This window comes from Tenrec ecaudatus, chromosome 1 (assembly GCF_050624435.1).
Source record: "Tenrec ecaudatus isolate mTenEca1 chromosome 1, mTenEca1.hap1, whole genome shotgun sequence".
Taxonomy (NCBI): domain Eukaryota; kingdom Metazoa; phylum Chordata; class Mammalia; order Afrosoricida; family Tenrecidae; genus Tenrec; species Tenrec ecaudatus.
The window spans coordinates 311,576,063-311,598,461 of NC_134530.1; the positions used below are offsets into that span (position 1 = coordinate 311,576,063).

The 22,399-nt window shown below is 45.3% G+C and overlaps 1 protein-coding gene across 1 annotated transcript; it reads right to left on the minus strand.

Moving 5' to 3' along the window:
• Positions 1–669: 669 nt before the first annotated feature.
• On the minus strand, positions 670–22,398 carry HFE (homeostatic iron regulator). Its single transcript, XM_075533206.1, has 7 exons — positions 22,204–22,398; positions 12,589–12,855; positions 12,062–12,337; positions 11,462–11,737; positions 11,231–11,341; positions 8,364–8,396; positions 670–1,890 (listed from the first exon to the last, which is right to left on the minus strand). The coding sequence occupies exons 1-7, from the start codon at positions 22,277–22,279 to the stop codon at positions 1,844–1,846; spliced, it is 1,086 nt and encodes a 361-aa protein (XP_075389321.1). The 5' UTR covers positions 22,280–22,398; the 3' UTR covers positions 670–1,843.
• Position 22,399: the final 1 nt, after the last annotated feature.

Below are 22,399 nucleotides of genomic sequence, written 5' to 3' on the forward strand. Positions count from 1 at the left end.
GTGTGGGTATTGTTTGATTTTTCAAATTGTAGTTTGCCTTTGAAACAGAAGAACAAAGACAGAAAAACTGAACGAAAAATGAAAGAGATGGCGACTTATCATTTTCTATTACAACAAAAATCTTAAGTGTCCCCACTTGCTGATGGTGATTAATATGTTGGTATATAGACTAAAGTTTTTCTGAAATAAAAGAAAGTTTGTTTATTTGTGAATGAGCTCAATATAAAACAAACCACTGCATATTTTTTAAAAAATTTCCTTTATGAGGTAGGAAAGTAAAGTGAGATTTGTGGTGGTCTGCTTTTGCACGCGTGGAGCTGCATGTTGAGATTAAAAATTAAAGAATTGGTTTGCATGCTTCCACCTCAAAGATAAAAATGACCAATGTCTTACAATTTAGATAATGTCTCTATAGAAAATAAAAACATTTGAGTCACTATAATGTAATGAAAACATTCCCCGAATGAAAACAAATTAGCAGTATAAATACAGCCCTAGCTCTGAGGAAATGATTAATATATGCATAAGATTGACAAGAGCAGGCCACATCAGTAAAATCATGCAGGGCACAAATTTACTTTTATTAATAAAAGTATACGTGTTTCTATGTTTTAATCTAGCAATGGGGCTGGGAGAAGAAATAAAATGTCAATGAAATGTATCACTATAATATAGTTTATTTTATTCATTTATCAATTTTGTTTACTATAAGCATGAGTGACTTTTACTTTTGCCCACATATATTGACACAAACAGGAAAAAAAAAAGGAAAAGTTAAAAAAAATAGTTGAGATCTGTTTTTTTGAACTCAATGTCTACCTGTGTTGCTTCCCTAAGGCAATTGTAACAAGACACCACAAATTGGGTGGCTTATCCAAACAGGATATTTAGTTTGACAGTTCTGAACCCCAGCGTTGCACAAGCAGTGTGTCAGTCATGTCGATTCCTGGGGAACCTTTGCGAGAAACATCTGGTCCAGGTCTCTTGCTAAGCTTCCGTAGCTCCAAGCGTTCCTTTGGTTGCAGCTACAGCATCCCTTGATCGCTCTCCTCTGCCTCCGTCTCTGCGTGTCTTCTCTTTTATACGGACTCCAGTCCTATGGGGCTGGAGCATGCTTTACTTCCCTGTGTCCTCATGTTAACTGGTCCGAGCATTGGAGGCTCCATTTCCACACAGGCTCATATTCACAGGTACGGGGGTTAGGACTTCCGCATATCTTTGGCATGGGTTCATAACTCAATCCATAAGACTCCCGAAGAACCTTCAGAACTACATTTGATATCGTGAGGCACCTGGCCTCAAAACAGAATATACTGGACGCCCTTTAAGCAGCCTAATAGATGGTGGTCTATGGCATCTGAGTGTCTGTATTTGATTTTTTGAAGGTGGTCGTACAAATTTCTTTCTCAGAATCTATTAATTCTTGAGCGACTTGGCCTGATTAAGCTTTTTAAAGGTGTGCTGCTGGGGATGAGAGCTGATATTCCAGCAACTGGAAGAAATGGCATCGGTTAGGCTACTTGGTATCTTCGGTTTCATAGTCAATGGATCAGAAAGCCAGCCTGACTGAGTTCAAAACTTGTCTTATCTGTAGGCAGCTGTGAGACACTGAGAGATGGTGCTCTAGTTAGGAGAAGAAAATGCCACCAATGGTCTGACTCCATAGATACTGGCCCGGCAAAGACACTGTACGGCCCAGCACCACCTGCCATTAGCTCCCTCACCAGTCACTACCGCAACCTAAGGACTGAAAACATACTGGTGATGACAAGAGAGGAGTAAGGATGTCATATTCCAGGGTGCTTCCCACAGGACTATCATAAGGCAGGACGGCGGCCCCAGATCAGTAGGTTGTTTTCGGTTGTGTTCCGTTCACTGGTGTCAAGTTCACTAAAAAAGAAACACACGAGAAATGAGAAGATGTGAGTGGTTCTGGAGAAAAAACAAAACCAAAGTCACTGCAGGTGAGTCCACGTTGACTCTCGTCGCCCTCAGGCTTGATAGGAAAACTGAGCTCCGTAGGGGTTTCCTGACTGTAATGTCCACGGAGCCCTTTCAATAGTTCTTTCTTTCGCAGGGCCTCTGGATGCCTTCAAACGACCAACCGTGCGACACCATTCGTGTCGGTCAAGAGCTTTCAATGGGAAACGATGTCTCATATCTACCCATCTCAACCAGCAAGCTTCTTGGTATAGGGCTACAAGCCTTGAAACCAACTGAGTGTGAAATGTGATCACAAAGTCAGACTGGCTTAATTCCAAAGCTGGCTCGATGCCTAGAAAGTGGTGAGGCACTCTGTCCTGTTCTTTTTGTAAAAAAGCGAGTGCTGGGAGTAGGGTGGTGAGTTAGGAGCTTGGCTGCAAGGCCAGCAGTTCCAACCCACCAGGCGTTCCAGGAGAGAAAGAGTATGCTCTCTAGTCCTGTAAAGAGTGGCCCTCTTAGAAACCCAAAGGGGCAGGTATGCCCTGTTGAACAGGGCTGCCATGAGTCGGAATCGACTCGAGGGCCATGAGTGAGACCTTCTAGAACTGTCTTAAGAGAGTGCAGGGTGAGTGGGTTGGAAAGGGGGAACTGATTACAAGGATCCACATGTGACCTCCTCCCTGGGAGATGGACGGCAGGGAAGGGAGACTCCGGATAGGGCAAGATATGACAAAATAACGATGTATAAATTACCAAGGGCACATGAGGGAGGGGGTAGCAGGGAGGGAGGGAAAAAAAAAAGGACCTGATGCAAAGGGCTTAAGTGGAGAGCAAATGCTTTGAGAATGATTGGGGCAGGGAATGTGCAGATGTGCTTTATACAATTGATGTATGTATATGTATGGATTGTGATAAGAGTTGTATGAGCCCCTAATAAAATGTTTTTTTAAAAAAAGAATTACATGAGATAATGCATATAAAGGCTCAGAAAGGGCCTGGCACCACATGACAGCTCTTTCATAAGGGCCCTGCAGAAAAATGTATTAAAATTGAGTCCAATTCCGATCTACAGGGACTCTGTAGGCTGAGTAGAACTGCCTGCCCCGTAGGATTCTCAAAGCTGCGAATTTGTATGGCAGCAGCCGGCCATGTCTGTCTTCCACGGAGTTTCACTGATGACCTGTTGGCTAGCAAGCTACCAGTTAATAATTGTGTCACCAGGTAACCGACTTACAAGTCTTAGCCAACGTATTATCCTCTTTGTCGTCTTCATTTTCTTCATCATCATGATCAGACTAAGGAGAGCGGGTCAATGAAAACCAGGTAGAAAATCAATATGGTGCCTGTCCTTCATGTCTGGCATAGAACAGAGATATTGTAAATGCCATGAATCTAAGAAAAGTCACGTGACACCTTTGTGTGAATTAGAAAAAGATATATCTCTTCAAGACACTTCCATTGACTTTTCAAAATTAATACACAAAATTAAAATACACAAAAATTGGACAACAACTTGCTTTAAAAACTACTGGGTAGTTGAAATAATAAGGAGTGAAAGTTTTAAAAATTCCTCGAAACACATGAGAGCAAAACCTTCAGGACACAGTGAAAACAGTCTTCAGAGAGCAAATTAAGCAATAAGCACACACATAAAAAAGTAGAAAGAACCAAAATCAATGCCTAATCTAACATCTTCAAGAATTACAGCAAAAGAAACCTTGGCCACCAGAAGAAAAAAATAGAGCAGAAATCAATGAATCGGAAAAATTGAAAAACAATAGAAAAAAATCAACAAGAAGTCGATTCTTTGAAAGGATTAGCAAAACTGACAAGCCAGCAGAAATTTTAACAAAGAAAAAGGAGAAGATGCAAATATGAATAATAAGAAATTAAAGACACAATATCACAACAGAACCAACTGAAATAAAAAAAGATAACACCATACTATGAAGAACTATATTGCAAAAAACCTGAAAATCTTGAAAAATGGACAAACTCCCAGAAACACAATATTTAACGAAATCAACAGATTGATGTAGAATACCTCAATAGGCCCACAACAAAAGAAATAAATTGATCAGATCACTAAAGAACTTCCAACAAAAACATTACAAGATCCAGACATTTTGGCTGGGAAATTCTACCAAGCACTCAGAGAAGAGTTAACATGAATGCTACTCAAACAGTTCCAGAATATAGAAAAGGATAGCAAATCCCTGAGCTCATTTTACAAAATGAGCATCATCTGGTGCCCAAATCCAGCAAGTGCATCACCAAAATGGAAAATGACCGAGCCATAGCCCTTCTGAACATTAGCATTCTCAACAAAATCCTAGCCAATGGGATTCAACAAAATATTTTTAAAAGAATACATTCTGATCAAATGAAGAAAACGTGATCAATGAGGAAAACTATCAATGTAATCCACAATGTAAATAAAACAAAAGAGACTTATATTCAATGAAATCCAGCATCAATTCCTGAGAGAAGCACTCAGCAAATAGGAATACAAGGGAAATTGCCCAACATGAAAAGTTTGTATATGCAAACCCAACAATCAATCTTTCACTGCCTCGGGAGGAACGCAAAGTGTTCCTCTTACAATCAGGAGCAGGACAGAGATGCCCTTGGGCACCACTCTAATTCAGTGTGGTGCTGGAAGTCTGATAGCTAGTAGACAACACAAATTAATCAAAGTTATCCAAATTGCTAACAAAGAAGTAAAACTCTCTCTATTTGCAGATGATATTATCCTTTATGCGGAGAACCCCAAAGCCTTGACAAGAAAATTTGGGGTACTAGTTGAAACATAGCAGGCTGTAAGGTCAACATACTCACATCAACAGTATTCCTGTATACTAAGGATGAGAGCTCTGAAAAAGGAAATCAAGCTACAAGCCACTATTAACAGAAACTAAAAGAGACCTATATTGAGTAATCCTTCAATGCAAGAACATTTCGTTCTATTAAACTGGTATTCCATGACGCTCACTTTCCCGACACATTCGCTGAAGACAAAGCAAGGGCATAAGCCAATGTGATGAAGAAAGCTGATGGTATCCGGCTATCAAAAGATAGAGCATCTAGCGTCTTAAGGACTTGAGGGTAAACAAGTGGTTATCAACCTTAGAAGCAAGAAAGCCCACATGGAAGAAGCACACCAGCCTGTGTGATCACAAGGTGTCAAAGGGATCAGGTATCAGGCAGCAAAGAACAAAAAATGAAATCATTGTGAATGAGGCAGAGTGGGGACTCAAAGACCATCTGTAGGCAATTGGACATCCCCTTACAGAAGGGTCCAGGGGAGGAGACCAGCCAGTCAGGGTGCAGTGTAGCAACGATGAAACATACAACTTTCCTTTAGTTCTTAAGTGCTTCCTCGCCCCCACTATCATGATCCCAGTTCTACCTCACAAATCTGGCTAGACCTGAGGATGTACATCAGTCAGATGGGAAGTGGAAACACAGGAAATCCAGGACAGATGAATCCCTCAGGAGCAGTGGTGAGAGTGGCAATACCAGGAGGGTAGAAGGAAAGTGGGGTAGAAAGGGGGAACCGATTACAAGGATCTACATATAACCTCCCTGGGGGATGGACAACAGAAAAAAATGGGTGAAGGGAGACATTAGACAGTGTAAGCTATGACAAAATAATAATGATTTATAAATTATCATGAGTTCATGAGGGCCGGGGGAACAGGGAGGGAGGGGGGGAAATGAGGAGCTAATACCAAGGGTTCAAGTAGAAAGAAAATGTTTTGAGAATGATGATGGCAACAAATGTACAAATGAGCTTGACACAAAGGATGTACGTATGGATTGTGATAAGAGTTGTACAAACCCCCAATAAGGTGATTAAATTTTTAAAAAAGAGAGACCTACATAAATGGAAGAATGTTTCATGCTCATGGATAAAATGACTTAATGTGAAAATGTTGATACTACCCAAATCAATCTACAAATATAATGCAATTCCTATCCAGATCCCAGCATCCTTCTTCAAAGAAATGAAAAAACTAAGAACCAACTTTATATGGAACGGAAAGAGACCACAGATAAGGAAAAACCCAAAACAAAACCCCCAGAGTAAGCCCCCAAACCAAACTCAGTGCCATCCTAGAAACACTGATGGGGTAGGGTCTATGCACTGGGCTGGCTAAACCCCAAACTCCCTGCCATTAAGTCAACTCTGATTCATAGCGACCCTATATGACAGGATAGAGCTGCCTCAGTGGGTTTCCGAGACTTTAGCTCTTTACAAGAATAGAAATCCTTGTTTTTCTCCCGAGGAGCTGCTCGTAGTTTTGAACTGCTGACCTTGCATCTAGCAACTCAGTAGCTACCCATTGCACCACCAGGGCTCCTCAGGATAAGCAAAGTACTCCTGAAAAGGAACAACAAAGTAATTTCTCCCTTCCTGACCTCAAAACTTACTACACAGCCGAGGTAGTCAAAACAGCCTGGTACTACTATACAGTGATAGCTAGGTAACAAAATGGAACAGAATAGAGAACTCAGAAATTAGTCCATCTACCTACAGACAACAGAGTTTTGACCAAGGGGCAAAATACATTACATGGGGAAGAGGTAGTCTTTTTAACAAATGGTTCTGGGAAATGGATTACCATTTGTAGAAGAATGAAATAGGGCCATACCTTACTCCATATACCAAAAATTGAACGTAAGCTGGATTAAAGACCTAAGTGTAAGCACTAGAACTATAAAGGTCATCACTGAAAAAAAAAATAGGGACAAACTTAAGGGTCCTAGTACACAGCATAAACGCACTAGTCAACCCAAAGAAGAATGTAAACACCACAGAAGGCAAAACAGAGACCTGGAATCTCATGAAAATACAACATTTGTGTGCATTAAAAGACTTCACCAAAATATAATAAGGGACCTCACATTCGGGGAAAAAATTTGGGGGCAATAGTATATCAGACCAGAGACTAATCTCCAAATTTATAGAAAACTGCAATACTGCGACAAGAAAAAAAGACCACTCCAATTTTAGAAATAGGCAGCTCACCAAAATGACATCCAGATGGTAAACATATGAAAAACTGCTGAAAATCTCGAGTCATTTGAAAAATGCAAGTCAAAACAAGGCTGAGATACCACCACACTCTGGCACTGATAGCAAAGTTCCAAAACAAAACAAAACAAAACAAAAAACAGCAAATGCTGGAGAGGATGTAGAGACTGGACACCTCATACACTGCTGGTGGGATTGAAAAACTGTCCAGCCACGAGGACACGGGTATAGCGCTTTCTCAAACAAATGGGAATAGAAACCTTACAGAACGTAGAACATCTCAGTTATGTACATATCCTAGAGGAGTAAAACAAGAGCAGGCAGTGCACTCCCATGTTTCAGCAAGATGCGAATTCTGCCACTAAGTGCCCTCTAGTGGACGAATGGATTAATGCACGTTGGTGTGTGGCATCCTGAGGAGCCCTGCGATGTAGTGGGCAAACCACTGAAGTGCTAACCACGAGGTCATCAGTTTGTATCTAGCAGCTGCTCAGAAGGAAAAAAGATGAGGTCATTTACTCATGCAAAGATTTAACCTTTCAGAAATCCAAAGTGGGCAGTTCTACCCTTTCCTATAGCGTCCTTACGAGTTGGAATAGACTTGATCACAGGGAGTTTCTTGGGTTGTGTGTTTTACAGTGTAGCAGTTTACTCATTGGGATGCTTCTTACAAGGTCAGTACTTCAAAACCACCAGCCCTGTGCAAGAGAAAGATGAAGCTTTCTTCTCCAGCCAAGAGTTCACCTCTGAAATCCATAAGGGCAGTTCTACTCTGTCCTGCAGGGTTTCTATGAGTCAGAATTGACTCAGTGCCGTGTTTTTCCAGATATGCACATGGTGGGTTCTCCACAAGGCTAAAGAATAAGAATGAAATGGTCAAATGCCTCATGACATGGAGGTCAAGTTTGTCAATCACATACAGACAGATATTGTATGAGGCCACGGTTATAGCATGAAAAATCAAGATAAAGGGGGGGGGAGGAAACGGAAGGCAGAAGTAAAATTTTTTTATAAAGGAAAAAATTAAAATAAAACAATTTAAAATATATATTTTTTAAGTCTTGAATTCTCAAAATCTAAAATTCCCTCTTCCGCAGGTAGGGGGCGAAGTGGCACAGGTGTCTGGGGACTGAAGTGAAGAAGGAAACAGGCAGGTTCTGGATGCAGCTTGAGTTTGGATACTTGCTTCAGGGGAGAGGTGACAGCTGGGGGTGACTTGCTTGTACTCATGCACCGAAATGTGGAAAGATTTTGGGCAGAGGGAACAGGGAAGAGCAAGAGTAGAGTTTCCCAGGCAGCTTGTTTCTCAGGTCAACCTCTGCCCTGGAACATAGAGCACTCCACAGTACATCCCCTCTTTGGGTCTTTAATTGTGTCTTCTCACCAGCTGCAGTTCACTTACCTTCAGCTAAAACATAGTCCCCCATCGTTCTTCCTGTGGAGACAAGAGACCAGGAAAGCCGCATTATAGAACTTAGAAACATCCTTGCCTCCTCCCTGTTCCTCCCTCTCCTTTGTCCACCCCTCTCAACTCTGAGAGCTCTAGATATAGGCTACTACTGGGGTTCAGGCATAGCTCTTCTAACTGGTCTCCTCGTCTCTCACCTCACTTTGTAACGACTTATGCATCAGCCTATGGAGTTTGTGACTCTGCTTGCTTCTATGAAGGGGCTTCAAGAAGTTAGTGGACGTTTTTCACTACCTACTAGCTCAATTTTTCCATGAACGCTCTTCAGCTCTCTTGCATCTCCCCATGGTTCCTCAATGTCCATAAGATTCAAGACTCAACTGGCCCAAAAATTCCTGCATGAGCTGACTTGTAGCTGCCTGTTGTCTCCCCACACCAACGACGTTCAGGGTAGAGATGAAGAGTTTGGTGACTGCTAGGTGTGCGAAGTCAAGGGCAAGGTCATCGTGTCTGACCCCCTTCACACTCTTCTTCTTGCATGATAGTGCCAACCATGTAGAGCTCTCACCCTCAGTCAACTAAAGAAGTCACACTGCTCCTTCAAGAGAAGCCAGCTGCTGGACACCTTCACTGATCCCTGGACAAAGGTGGTCATTCCTTCCTTTGACTCCTCTCCCCCAACATTTGCTTCCCCTCTCTCTTTAGCTGTACTTGTGTGCGGTGTGTCCTTGATTTCTTTTACCTGAAGAGAATCTCCTCCCTTTAATCCACAGGAAGGAAGATGAATCCGTTCCTATGTAAGGCCCTACTGCTTCCTCACGGCCCTTCAGTCCATCCTGAATCACAGTAACCCTATAGGTCAGGGTAGAATTGCACCAGTGGGTTTCTAAGACTGTCACTCTTTGGGGGAATAGAAAGTCTCATTTTCCTTCACAGTAAGCCCCTGCACTATCTTAAATACCCATACTATCCGAATTTGACTCAGTTACAACTAATGGTCAACCCATGTGTTTCAGAAGAAAACTGCATATAGGGTTTTCGATGGCTGTGACCTTTAAGAAGTAGACCACCAGGCTTTTCTTTCCAAGCCTCACTGGGTGGATCTGAAACACCAATCTTTCAGTAAGTTACCTGAGGACTCAACAGCACTGTGTCAACCCCCCACCCCCCAGCAACTCCTACCACCTCAAATGGTATTCTTCGTGCCTTTGAGCGAATGGCAACTCATAGCAATGCCATGGGACAGAGTAGAACTGCCTATAAGGTGCCCTGGTCTTTGGTTTGTGTGGGAAAGGGCCTTAGGAGTGCTGCTGGGTAAGTGTGGGACTCAGAAGGATTTCTCCCAAGCTGTCTCCCCCAAATATATGCCAAACAGCTGCTTGCGAATATGACCATACACTTGGAGGTCATCAGAAGTAGGTCAGGGGTTATTCTCCCTGAGAGCTATCAACCATTTAGAGCAAGTAGTCACCATGAATCGTGTCTGACACCATTTATTTCAATACTTCACTTCTATCACTCATGTTCTCTATAACTTTACTATGATCTTTACTTATTATCGCTGTACAATTGCGCCTACCAGACCCACAATGATGTGTTAGGGGCTGGCTTCCCCTGACAGGTAAGTGTTGGTCTGTTAACTTCAAGGTCAGCCATTCAAACTCACCAGCTGCTCCCGAGATTATCTATCCCTAAGGAAGCCCTGGTAGCACAGTGGTTACGCATTGGGCTGAGGTCCACATGGTTGGCAGTTTGAAGCCACCAGCAGCTCTATGTGAGAAAGACTGGGCTTTCTACTCCCATTAGCAGTTACGGTCTCGGAAACCCAGAAGGGGGTCACTATGAGTCAACATGAACTTGACGGCTGTGGGTTTGGAATTTTGGTCCCCCCACCCTCCAAAGATTGACAGCCTCAGAAACCCTAAACAAGGTTGCTATGAGTTGGAGCCTATTTGATGGCCGTCGAAATGGTTAATCTTTATGGGAACAGATCACCGGAACGTGTTTTCCTCAGTACAGCTGGTGGGTTGAAGACACCATTCTTATAATTGACAGCTGAGTGCTTTAGCCACTGCGTCACCCAAACCCCAAAAAACCCACTGCTTCATAAGGTTTCCAAGATAGTCCGACTGCCTTCTCTTTCTTGTGAAGAACAGCTGGTGAGCTCCAAGCACCAAACTTTAATCACGTTCAAGTTCTCCCCTGCCCTATAAGATCGCCCCCAGCCTCCTCGACTACCTTACAGAGTCAGTGCCTTGCAAATAGATGCTCCAAAGATGTTTGTTGAATTGAAGTTTTAATTCTGGGGAAAACAAGTAATTGCTTGTAGAAAGGGGCTGTTGCAACCACATAAAAAGGGAGAATTCTTCCCATGGATGCCAAGCCCCCTCTGTGTCCTCCCTTGCCTTTTTCTGGAAGGAGGATTTGCAACCATCAGCTGCTCCTTGGCAGACAGACCGTCTGTCTACTTCCATACACAGCTACAGTCTCGGAAACTCAGTGGCATTTCTACCCTGCCCTATAAGATTGCCATCAGTCCAAATCGACTTGGTGGCAGTGACTTTGTTCTTAGCTTTGCCTTTGCTTGTTTTAGACTCAAATGGCAGAGGGAGTCCAGGCGGTGCGATGCTTAAGGACTGGGTTGCTTACTAAGCTGATAACCAAGAGGTTGGTAGTTCAAACCCCACTGGTCACTCATGAGGAGAAAGACACGAGGCCTGCTCCCATAAAGATTACCACCTAGAACATCCTAAGGGGCAGTTCGACTCTGTCACGTGGGTTCACTCGCTATGAGTCTGATCTGAAAACACCCCACAACAAAAGGAAGTGATATTAATAGACCACTTCTTCTTTCTACTTACTGGAAGCTTGTCTCTTCTTTAAGATCAGGAACAAAATGCCAGTGACGATGGTGGCACAAACAACAATCCCACTGACGATTCCAATGACTAGGGCGCCCGAATATGAGGGATCTAAAATAGCAAACGTAAACGAAAGCCTGTGACGGCCACTCCCAACCCACTTCCCCTCCCCATGCCCACCAGCCTTGTTCCAGCCATGACAGTGGCTCAGCCTCTGGTTGTCATTCATACCCCAGGTGGCGGTGAGGGGCTGGCCCAGGCTGAGGTGCTCCACCTGGCAGGTATATCTCTGTGCTTCCCCAGGAGGCACCACCACAGCCATCCAGCCCTGGTAGGTCCCATCCCCATTGGGCAGTATATCCATAGGCTCCACATCTTTAACGCCCAGCAGCTTCCTGTCCTTCAGCCACCTCATGGTGATGTTCCCAGGTAAAAAGTTTCGAGCCTGACACCGTAGGGTGGTTGCTTCAGAGGTCACGTGACGAGTCACCTTCACCACAGGAGGCACTGGGCAGAAAAGAAGAAGGATGACAAGAGGGGATCGCTTTCCTCTTGCGGAGCTGTGAGGTAGGCATCTCAGTTAGTTCAAGCCCACCAACCACTCACTGGGAGAAAGATGAGGCTGTCCGTTCTTATAAAGGTTTACAGACTCAGAAACCCTATAAAGGGTTGCTATGAGCCGGAAGCATCCTGATGACAGTAGATTTGTTGTGTTTTATTTTTTAGGAAGACTGAAACTTTCACTTCTGCTATTTTAATGCGTTGGGGGAAGGAATTACTATATGTAGAAAAAGCAAGCTGAAGGAGAGCCGCCCTTTTGTGCCATCTTACCTTGTTGGTTCACCACTTCTCTCCCCAGTTGCAGTAACTGCTGTAGCTGCTCCGGGCAGGTCCCCTCCAGGTAGGCCTTGTTCTGTTTGGCCCGAATCTTGGTCACTTCCCATTCCAACTTGGTGGCCTGGGCCGTGGGCTCTGCTGCTGTCCAATCCAGTGTCTCCAGGCAGAATTCAAGATGGTCCTGCCCATCGTACCCGTATTTCCAGAACCCTCTGGTGGTGTTATCTTCCTGCACCTCACAGCCCAGAATCACCTGCAGGGTGTGGGAGTCTGACAGCACCCCCCTGCTTCATTACCGAAACCAAAGGTGCATGTAGACCCCTGTCTCCATCCCTACCCCCTCCCCAGGGACCAGTGGGGACCTCAGGAAGCAGCCTCAGTCCCTATTTTCTGGTTCCTTCCTCCTCCCTCCCCAACTGGACCTTCATGGTCTAGCTCTCAGATGCATGGTGAGGTGGCAGGAGGCTCTCTGCGGGGAGGAGATGCTCCACCCAGGAAAGCAAGGCTCCCTTTCCACATACCCTCACTGTGGTGTTTGTGGTTGTCCATGATGGTCCAGAAGTCAACCGTGAACATGTGGTCCCATCCTTTTAGACTCTGACTCAGTTGCAACCATAGCTGGCTGGAAGTATCATTCCAGAGCCACGGGGCTCGGAGCTGGGCATGGCGACTCTCATGATCGTAGGACACAAACAGCCTGTCATCCACATAGCCCAAGGCCTCAAACAGGGGCAGGCCAAGGTCCGGTTCCGAGGATCCCATGAAGAGATAGCGGAGGAAATGAGACCCTGGAGACAGACCAACAGAGGACTGTCAGGGGTGAGAGAGACAAAGGGGTCACGCACATTCTGAACAATGCCTGGTGCTAGCTGGGTTTGGTTCTCATTCTGTAAAGACACACACACACACACACACACACACACACACACACACACACCATGTCTGTCAGTCCTTCCTGCATATGACAGTCCAGTCCTTTCTTGTGCACCTCAAGTGGCTGCCACTTCCTGTCCTCTCCAGGCCCTGTCCACAATTAAGGAGTGTCTTCAGGAGCGGACAGACTTTAGGGAGCCTGGCCGTGGGTCCCTAACATTGGCAGTTAAGCCAGAAGTAGATACTCAGAGCTAATTGTCAAGAGTCCAGAGGAATTTCTTGTGGGTTTTTTTCTCTCCATGTTTTGCACCTGTAACCCCTTTCATGTGCAAGTGTTTGCTCTGAATGCTGGAAGATCTACAGATAAAGAGCAAGGGGCCACTTCTCATCGTCACCACCGGAGTTCCCAAGCAATGGCAAGAGGCTGGGTGAGCAGAGACGAGCTCTGGTGGCGCTGTGGATAAGGTACTGGGTGGCTAATTGCAAAGTTGGCTCTTCAAGTCCCCCAGCTAGTCCACTGAAGAGCTGAGACTGCCTGCCTCCACCAAGATCCAGTCTCAGAACTCCTACAGAGTTTTATAAGACAGAATCAACCGGACAGCAGCGAGTTTTTTTTTTTTTAAGCGAGAGTCAGTAGAAAGTAACCCTGGTGACACAATGTTTAAGCACTCAGTCAATAACCAAAAGGTCAGTCCACCTCACTTTCAGCAAGCAAAGGTATGGTAGTTACATAATCTGTTGTCAGTTTGAGACTTGAGGGCGAAAGGGTGGAGTTTACCCTGTCAATAAAATCTCAGCTTGATGATCTCATGTGGAGGTGCTAAGGAGATAAATAGCTGGTTGGAGTAGGGACACAGACTCACTCCCTGGGAGACATTGCAGCTGACAAGGCACTTGGAGCTATGCTAGAGCTCTAGAGCTGAAGTAGCCAGGTGGAGACACCTGCCAGCGCTGAGATGCCTCTACCACCACTGGATCCACAAGCCCTTCCACCCACTGGCCTGTGATCTTCCTGCATTCAGCATCATTGCATGTGTTGAAGAGTACTTTATAGATTGTATTGACATATGGGCTAATATTGGACTGATGGACTTGATCTGGACCGGGCTGAGATGTTTTCTCAATATTCAATTGCTCTTGTATATAAAGCTCTTTCTTATATACAAATGAGTGTCTATGAATTGGTTTCTCTAGTCTAACAGGACTACCAAAGGGTGTGCTTTCTGTATATAAGCCTTCCTCCAGGCCTGATACCTCATTTTTCTTGATATAATCCAGCTTCTCTGATGATTTGTTCGGTATACAGATGGATTAAGTATGGTGAGAGGCTACAGCCCTGACATGCACCTTTCATGATTTTAATCCCTGCAGCGCGCCCTGTTTTGTTTGCACACCTGCTTCTTGATCCATGTTCAGCGTGAACATGATTCAGTGTTCTGGAATTCCGTCTTCTCAAAGCTATCCATAGTTTGTTATGATTCACATAGTTGAATGCCTTGACGGAGTCAATAAACACAAGAAAATATCTAGCTGGCATTCTTTGCTTTCAGCCACGATCCAGCTGGCATCACCATTGAGAGCCTTTGTTCCACATCCTCCTCTGACTCTGGCCTGAAACTGTGGTGGCTCTCAGTCTATGTATCGATGGCTGCAATGGTTGTAGGATGACCTTCAGCAACATTTTACCTGTAGATGGCATTACTGATATTGTTCTATAATATGCACATTCGGTTGGGTCACCTTTCTTTGGAATGAGTACAAAGATGGATCTCTTCCGGTCAGTTGGCCAAGTGGCTGTTTTCCAAATGTCCTTGCATAAGTGCTAACAGTAGCGCTAACAAAAGCAAGTCTCCTTTCTGTCCCCTGGAAGGAATGCTGTGTGGGTTCACACCACCAGTCTCTATGCTGTTGAGTGCAAATGGTTTCCATGAATTGGGCACTTAATATTTGTTGGATGAGTGATGATAATACCTCCTTATCCCAACTGCCTATAGGACTCCCCTGCGTGGATGACTGACTCACATTTCCAGCTGAACACATTCAAAGCCAGGCTCTTGAGGGGTTGAAACCTCAAATTCACTGGCAATGAGTTGATTCGAACTCGTAACAACCCCACAGAGCAGGAGAGAAGGACCTCTGTGGGTTTCTGAGACAGCCACTCTTTACAAGAGGAGAGAGCCTCATCTTTTGCCTGAAGAGTGGCTGGTTGTTTTGAACTGCTGACCTTTCCGTGAGCTGTCCAATGCACAACCCACTACACGATCAGAACTCTTCCTTGAGGTGAAGGCAACATGCAGTAAGCGGACGGTCAGCAAAAAATGATGGAGGTAGACGAAAACACTGGGAGGAGAGCAAGAGCTAAAGGCAGCAGGGGTAAATACTATTGCACAATCTCGCACTAACAGTGATCTACAAGTATCTGCACGGATACACAGGTTGAAGGGGGGAGGGGAAGTGAAGGGATACCTACAACTATATATAGGTCTGACAGGATATTTGAATAAAACTTAGGACACTGTCTTAGACAGCATAAGATACCTTGAGAGAATGAGTCACTGGCACTGGGGACTGAGTAAGAGTCACAGAGAGCAGACCAAAGAGACCAAACTCATTGCCACCCAGTCAATTCTGACTCACAGCGACCAGGTATGACAGGGTGGAACGGCTCCATGTGAGTTTCTAAGACTTTTTATTTTTAACTTAAAAAAAAAAAACATTTTATTAGGGACTCATACAATTTGTATCACAATCCATACATACATCAATTGTGTAAAGCACATCTGTACATTCTTTGCCCTCATCATTTTCAAAGCATTTGCTCTCCACTTAAGCCCTTTGCATCAAGTCCTCTTTTCTCCCCTCCCTCCCTGCTTCCCCTTCCCTCATGAGCCCTTGATAATTTATAAATTATTATTTTGTCATATCTTTCCCTGTCGGGCGTCTCCCTTCACCCCCTTTTCCTGTTGTCCTTCCCCCAGGGAGGAGGCCACATGTAGACCCTTGTAATCGGTTCCCTCTTTCCAACCCACTCTCCCTCTACCCTCCCAGTATTGCCCCTCACATCCCTGTTCTTGAAGGTATCATATGCCCTGGATTCCCTGTGCCTCCAGCTCCTATATGCACCAGTGTACATCATCTGCTCTATCCAGACTTGCAAGGTAGAATTTGGATCATGATAGTTGGTGGGGGAGGAAGCATTTAGGAACTGGAGGAAAGCTGTATTCTTCATCAGTGCTACATCGCACCACCATGACTGAGTCATCTCCTTCCCTAGACCCCTCTGTGAGGGGATCTCCAGCGGCCGACAAATGGGCTTTGTGTCTCCACTCTGCACTTTCCCCTTAATTCACTATGGTAAGATTTTTTTTCCCCTGATGACGCCTTATACCTGATCCCTTAGACAACTTGTGATCGCACAGGCTGGTGTGCTTCTTCCATGTGGGCTTTGTTGCTTCTGAGCTAGATGGTCGCTTGTTTACCTTCAAGCCTTTAAGACCCCAGACACTATCTCTTTTGATAGCCGGGCACCATGAGCTTTCTTCACCACATTGGTTTGTTCACCCGCTTTGGCTTCTGCGGTTGTGTAGGGAGGGTGAGCATCGTAGAGTGCCAATTTAATAGAAGAAAGTATTCATGCATTGAGGGAGCGCAAAAGTAGAGGCCCAAGGTCCTTCTGCCACCTGAATACTAAACCTATAAATATAGACACATAGATCTATTTTCCCATCCTCATGTATATATTTGCATATGTACCAAGACTCTAACTCTTGATGGGAGCAGACAACCTTATCTTTTTCTTGAGGAACAGTTGATTTCAAATAGCTGACCTTTTGGTTATCAGCCCAACGCACAATAGTGCCTCACACCGCCAGTGCTCCTCCCCTCTCAGCGACACTAAAGTCAATGAGTACACTATAGGCCTCAGAGACAATGTTCTATATCCTAATAGGGTTCAGTGGCAACTGGTTCGTAAAAATTCATGAGTGGCTAAGGTGCAACTATTGGTCTCTTCCTGTCCGGAGTAAAGAAAAATGATGAAAATCAAAGGCACACATGGGTATAATAAACCCAATGGACTAATGAACCACACACATCACTCCCCGTGACCCTGAGACCAGAATTACTAGATGGTGTCCGGCTAATGCTACCAACTGCTTTGAAAGAGTTCACATTATAAAGTCCTGAAAAGAGTGGGAGAAAAGTGTGAAACAAAATCATAAAAAAAAAATACCAGGCTTACTGTTTGGATAGACAGTAGTGGAATTTCCAAGATTACTGCATTTAGTCGACCTTCGGGTCTGGAAATGAACTCACCCTCATGGCTCAATGTTCAGCCAACAATAATAACCTTTACCCCTTCTCTTCCTCTTCCACAACACATAAGTTCTTTAACTTCTTCAGCACATATCCGGAATACAATCATTTCTCACCACCTCCTCTGCTCCCACCAAGCCTAGTCCACCATCTCTTGGTGTGTCAGCTGCATGGCTGATCTCCCTTCCACTTTTGACTTTAACATTCTTCTTTCTACACAGCAATGGAAGCAACTTTTCTCTTCTTCCTTTTTCTTTAAGCTTGTTATTGTGAATTGGGTGAAGGATTACAGAGCAGATAATCAGTTTTCACATCATAAAAACACACAAATTCTCTTTTAGCTCATGCATTGCAACCACTCTGTGTACCATCAATTTACTCCTACTCTGCCCTGTGGTTCTTGTTTCCTAATCCTCTGACCTGTCTTTGGGGAAATGCTGCTCAGAGTAATATTCTTAAAACTTAGGAAAGAAAATGTCAGTCACTCAGCTTCCCAGAGCCTGAAGCCACTCTGCGGTGTGTAAAGACCTTCTTTGTCTATGGCCTCTCTTTTAATCCCACTGATCACCATTTATGCCTCGGACATCTACACTCCAGCAGCACCGAACTCTTTGTCCTTCCTCTACTTAATAGAGCTTCTCAACTGGGAGTCTTTTTCCTGCAGGGAGCATCTGGTCAAGTTGGGAGACATTTTGATGGTGTCAAGGGTAGGACTACTAGCATCTCATAAGTAGCAGCCAGTGAGCAGAGGCCAAGAATGCTTAGAAATAGAGGACAGTTCTCCTCCCCCATCATGCTTCAGCACACACACACACACACACACACACACACACACACACACCTTACCCAATCCAAATTTTCAATTTTATTTTGCTGAAGTTGTGAAATCCTGCATGCCCGTGTAGCCTGGGAAGCTGTTTTCATTTCTTCAGCTCTTGGACCACACATCAGCGGAAGGAGATGCTTGCTCTGACCTCCGTACCATTCATTTTTTACAGCACCCCTTACCACCTGCTCATGTTCACTGTCATCTCTCCTCTAGGAAGCCAAAGACTTGGTTTCCTCCCCTCGCCCTGGGCCTAGAACAGTGCAATGCATGCTTGTGAATGAAAGGATGTTTTTTCCTCAATACCAAATGTCATGATTCGACTTTCTCGTGATGCTGAAGAATAGTGGCCATGGAATGCAAATGAGCGCATCCGGAAGGAAAACTCCTGTATTTTCCACTAAAACGAACGATAGAAAAGCGGTAAGAAGGCCACCTGCCAATGAGGAAAACTTGCAAGACCAGGAAAACTAAGCCAGTATGGCTGAGTTCCAGCTCTCATAGGTTTCACTCTAGCACCTAAACTCTAAGGATCCCTGGTGGCGCTGCACCAGACCAATTGGACTGCTAAGCACAGGGTCGCAGTTCAAACCTTCCAGCCCTCTTTCAAGGACAAAGACGCAGCTATCGGTTCTGGTAAAGACTTACAGCCTCCGAAACCCCTCGTAGAGTCGGAATGGATGCTGGCGGTGGCACATAAACCCAAGAAATGATCTGAATCCTTGATATGTTAAGTATGCAAAGCAAGCTCAAAGTACCCTTCACACGCACTGCCATTGAATCGATTCCGACTCATGGTGGCATGCTAGGCCTGAATAGAACTGCCTCTGTCAATGTCCAAGGCTGTTCACTTTTTACGGGAATAGAACACCCGGGGTAGAATATTGAAAGAATCATGGACTCCTCAAAGGACAAACTAATCTGTCTTGGCCGAAGTAAGGTCAGAGTGCTCCTTAGAAGCGACAGTGGTGAGACTTTGTCTTGCATCCTTTGGCCATGTTGTCAGTCTCTGGAGAACGGCGTCAGACTTGGTAAGGTAGAGGAGCAGTGAAAAATCGGAAGGTTCTCAAGGAGATGGCTGGGCACAGTGGCTGCAGCAATGGGCTCAAGCTTAGGGACAGTTGTGAGGATGGCACAGGATGCGGTGGTGCTTTATTCCATTGCGCCTGCGGTCAAGATGGGTCAGGTGACACCTAACAGCAATAGCAACAACAGACAGTCTCATCTTTCCCCCACCATCAGGGTTCCGCAAAGCCAGCTCATCGTCCTGCAATATTAAGTGTATTGCGCTAAGAAGGGCCCAATCACTGCCAGGAGGCTTAGCACTGCTTAGCAGGAGTGCTAGTACACTATTTAACAGAGACTTGGAAAGTTATTTAATCTGAGGGTTAACGGATTGCTAGTCCAAACAAACAAACAAACAGGAACACACCAGACCATTGCTTTTCAGTCCGTTTTAACAGTATTCCACGTGGGTCAGTGTAGAACTGTGCTTCAGAGTTTCAATGACTTTATATATATATATAATCACCAAGCCTTTCTTCCAAGGCACTTTTCAGTTAAGATTGAATGCATTAACCAGGAGCATCACTCAGGACTCTTAAGGTTAACACGATGAATCTATTGACAACTCCTGTCTTGAGGAGGACATGAAAATTTATAAAGATCTAAGATTATATGTATCCATAAGTATGGTTTACACTAAAATATGACAAAAATTAAAATCCTTACAACTTAGACCAATAGGCAATATTATGATAAATATAAAAAGTGACGACATCGTGCAAGGGTTTCGCTTTACTTGGATCCACACACTATCACTCGTCATGGAAGCGCTAGTCAGGAAATCAAATGGTTCATCTGCTGCAGAACACCTCCTTACAGTGTTAAACAGCAAGGCTGTCACTCTGAGGACTGAAGTGCCCCTGACCTGAGCCATGTTTTCTCTTTTGTTTTACTTTTATCCCAATCATCTCCTAGTTATGTGAAAGCTGGAGAGTAAATAAAGAAGACCAAAATATTTTGATGCATGTGCTAGTCACCTAATCTGGTGTCAATTTAAGGATTAAGCATGTAGGGGTGGAGTCTAGGCTGTCAATCTGGAGATAGCCAATGAGACTTTTGTGGGCATGGCCTTCTCCCGAGAATTCTGGGAAATCTGGAACTTCCTCCTTGGAGGCAAGAGACACTTCTCGGTCTATGCCCTTCCTGGGAGACATTGCAGAAGACAAGCCACATGGATGCAACCAGACCTTGGGAGCCGGAGAAACCACAGAGAGACCCCTGTCAGCACTGGGATGCTTACAACGCCACTGGATCCAAAGACTTTCTACCCACTGGCCTGTGATCTTCTGCATTTGGCATCATTGCATGTGTTTCATGAGTCTGAAGAGGACTTTATAGATTCCTTTTGGAAATATGGGATAATATTGGACTCATGGACTTGATCTGGACTGGGCTGAGAGGTTTTCTCAATGTTCAATTTCTCTTGTATATAAACCTCTCCCTTATACACATATGTGTGTCCATGGATTTGTTTCTCTAGTTTACCCAGACTAACACAATGCATTTGAATTACAGTTTTAGGATTTTGAAGGCATTGCCAGAAGAACAAGAAATTTTGTCTTCGAAGTAGCACAGCAAGAATGCTCCGTAGAAGTGAGGATACTGAGGCCTGATCTCACGTACTCTGGGCGTGTTACCAGGAGAGGCTAGTCCTTGGGAAAAGGCATCGTATTTGGTGAAGTACAAGGTCAGTGGGAAGAAACAAAGACCATCGAAAAGATGGACTGACAGTGGCTGCAACAGGGGGCTCAAATGTAACATGGGTGAGCGTGACACAGGATCAGCCAGTGTTTTCATTCCGTCGTATGAGTCCAAACTGACTTGATGGCACCCAGCAATAACATCTTAAAGCCACAGCCATTGAGCAGATTCTGACTCAAAGTGACGCCCATACAACATCGAATTGCTAGGGTTTCCGAGACTAACTCTTTAAAGGAGTCAGTCCTCTCAGGTTTTTCCAGCTTCAAATGCTTGCTGTGTGTTGGTAGGCATCCTCTTTTCAGTTCCGACTCAGTGGTACAGCAGAACCAACACTGCATGGCCCTGCATCATCCTTACAATTGTTCTGTCTGAGGCCATTGTTGCTACCACTGTGTCAGTCCACCTTGTTAAAGACCTTCTTTTTCACTTTCTTTTTGACCTTACCAAGCAGCTTGTCCTTTTCCAACCTTGCTTCTAAAGAACACCCGGGCTGCACTACTTGCAATACGGGCTTGTCCTTCGGGCAATATTTCCAATATTCTTCACCAAATGTACAAAGAATGGGAAATAAAGTCACAGATACGGACGAGCTTTAGAATCACAGATCATGACTGTTCATCATGATCATCAACTTGGCATTCTGTGCTAACGACCCTTAATTAAGCAGCACATTAGTATCCCAAATCAATAAAGCCCAGCTAGGTAAGAAAACCCTGTTCCCACAGCTACCCGTTTTCTGGAAAGGCAGGGGAGCAGGTCTCCCTTAAGCTCCTCCCAGTCCTTCCATCGCCCCTCTAGGGAGGGGGGGTGAAGTAGGCCTTGGCACCCCGCTACCACACACTCCCAATCCCTGGGTCCGCCTTTACTAACTCAGAAGCGGGCCGGTTCCGCCCAGTTCGCTCAATCCCAAATCTCCAAGTCCTACGCAGCGCGCAGGTGCATAAACCAGGGGGCACCAGGGCCAAGGTCCCACTTAGTGAAAAGATCTTCCTGTTCTCCTCAGGACGACAGGGGACAAATAGTCCTGATGACATTCGCCCGAAAACGGAGGCCCAAGTCCTAGGACTCCCCTGGGCCAGCTCTGGCCAAAGGCCCAGCGGAGAGATTTCCTCTGCCGGGGGGAAGTGGGGAGAAGTAGAGGCCCCCCTCCCCCACCCCCGAGAGGGACTGCGGGAGGTGGGGGTGGGGTCCCCGTCTCCAGCTCGGCAGAGGGTCCCCCTGCAAGCATCAGGGCACCCAGGGTTTGGGGAAGGCTTGCAGGGCGGCGTGGTTCCCCGAACTCTGCCAACTTACGAGCGCTCAGTAGACCTCGTTCTCCCCCGCCGCGCCCCCTGTTCCCCACAGGCCCCGGACTCACGCGCCGGCCGCTCCTTCGGGAACACGACCCCCAAGAGCAGCAGGAGCAGAAGCGCCGGCCGGGCTCGCGGGCCCATTCGCGGATCCAGCCGCGAATCCGGCGGGTCCGGGTCAAAGCTTTGTTCCTACTTGGCCCAGTCTCCTGTGGGCGGGGGTGGGGGAACGCGGTGGCCCAAGAAGTCACCATGGGGCATTGC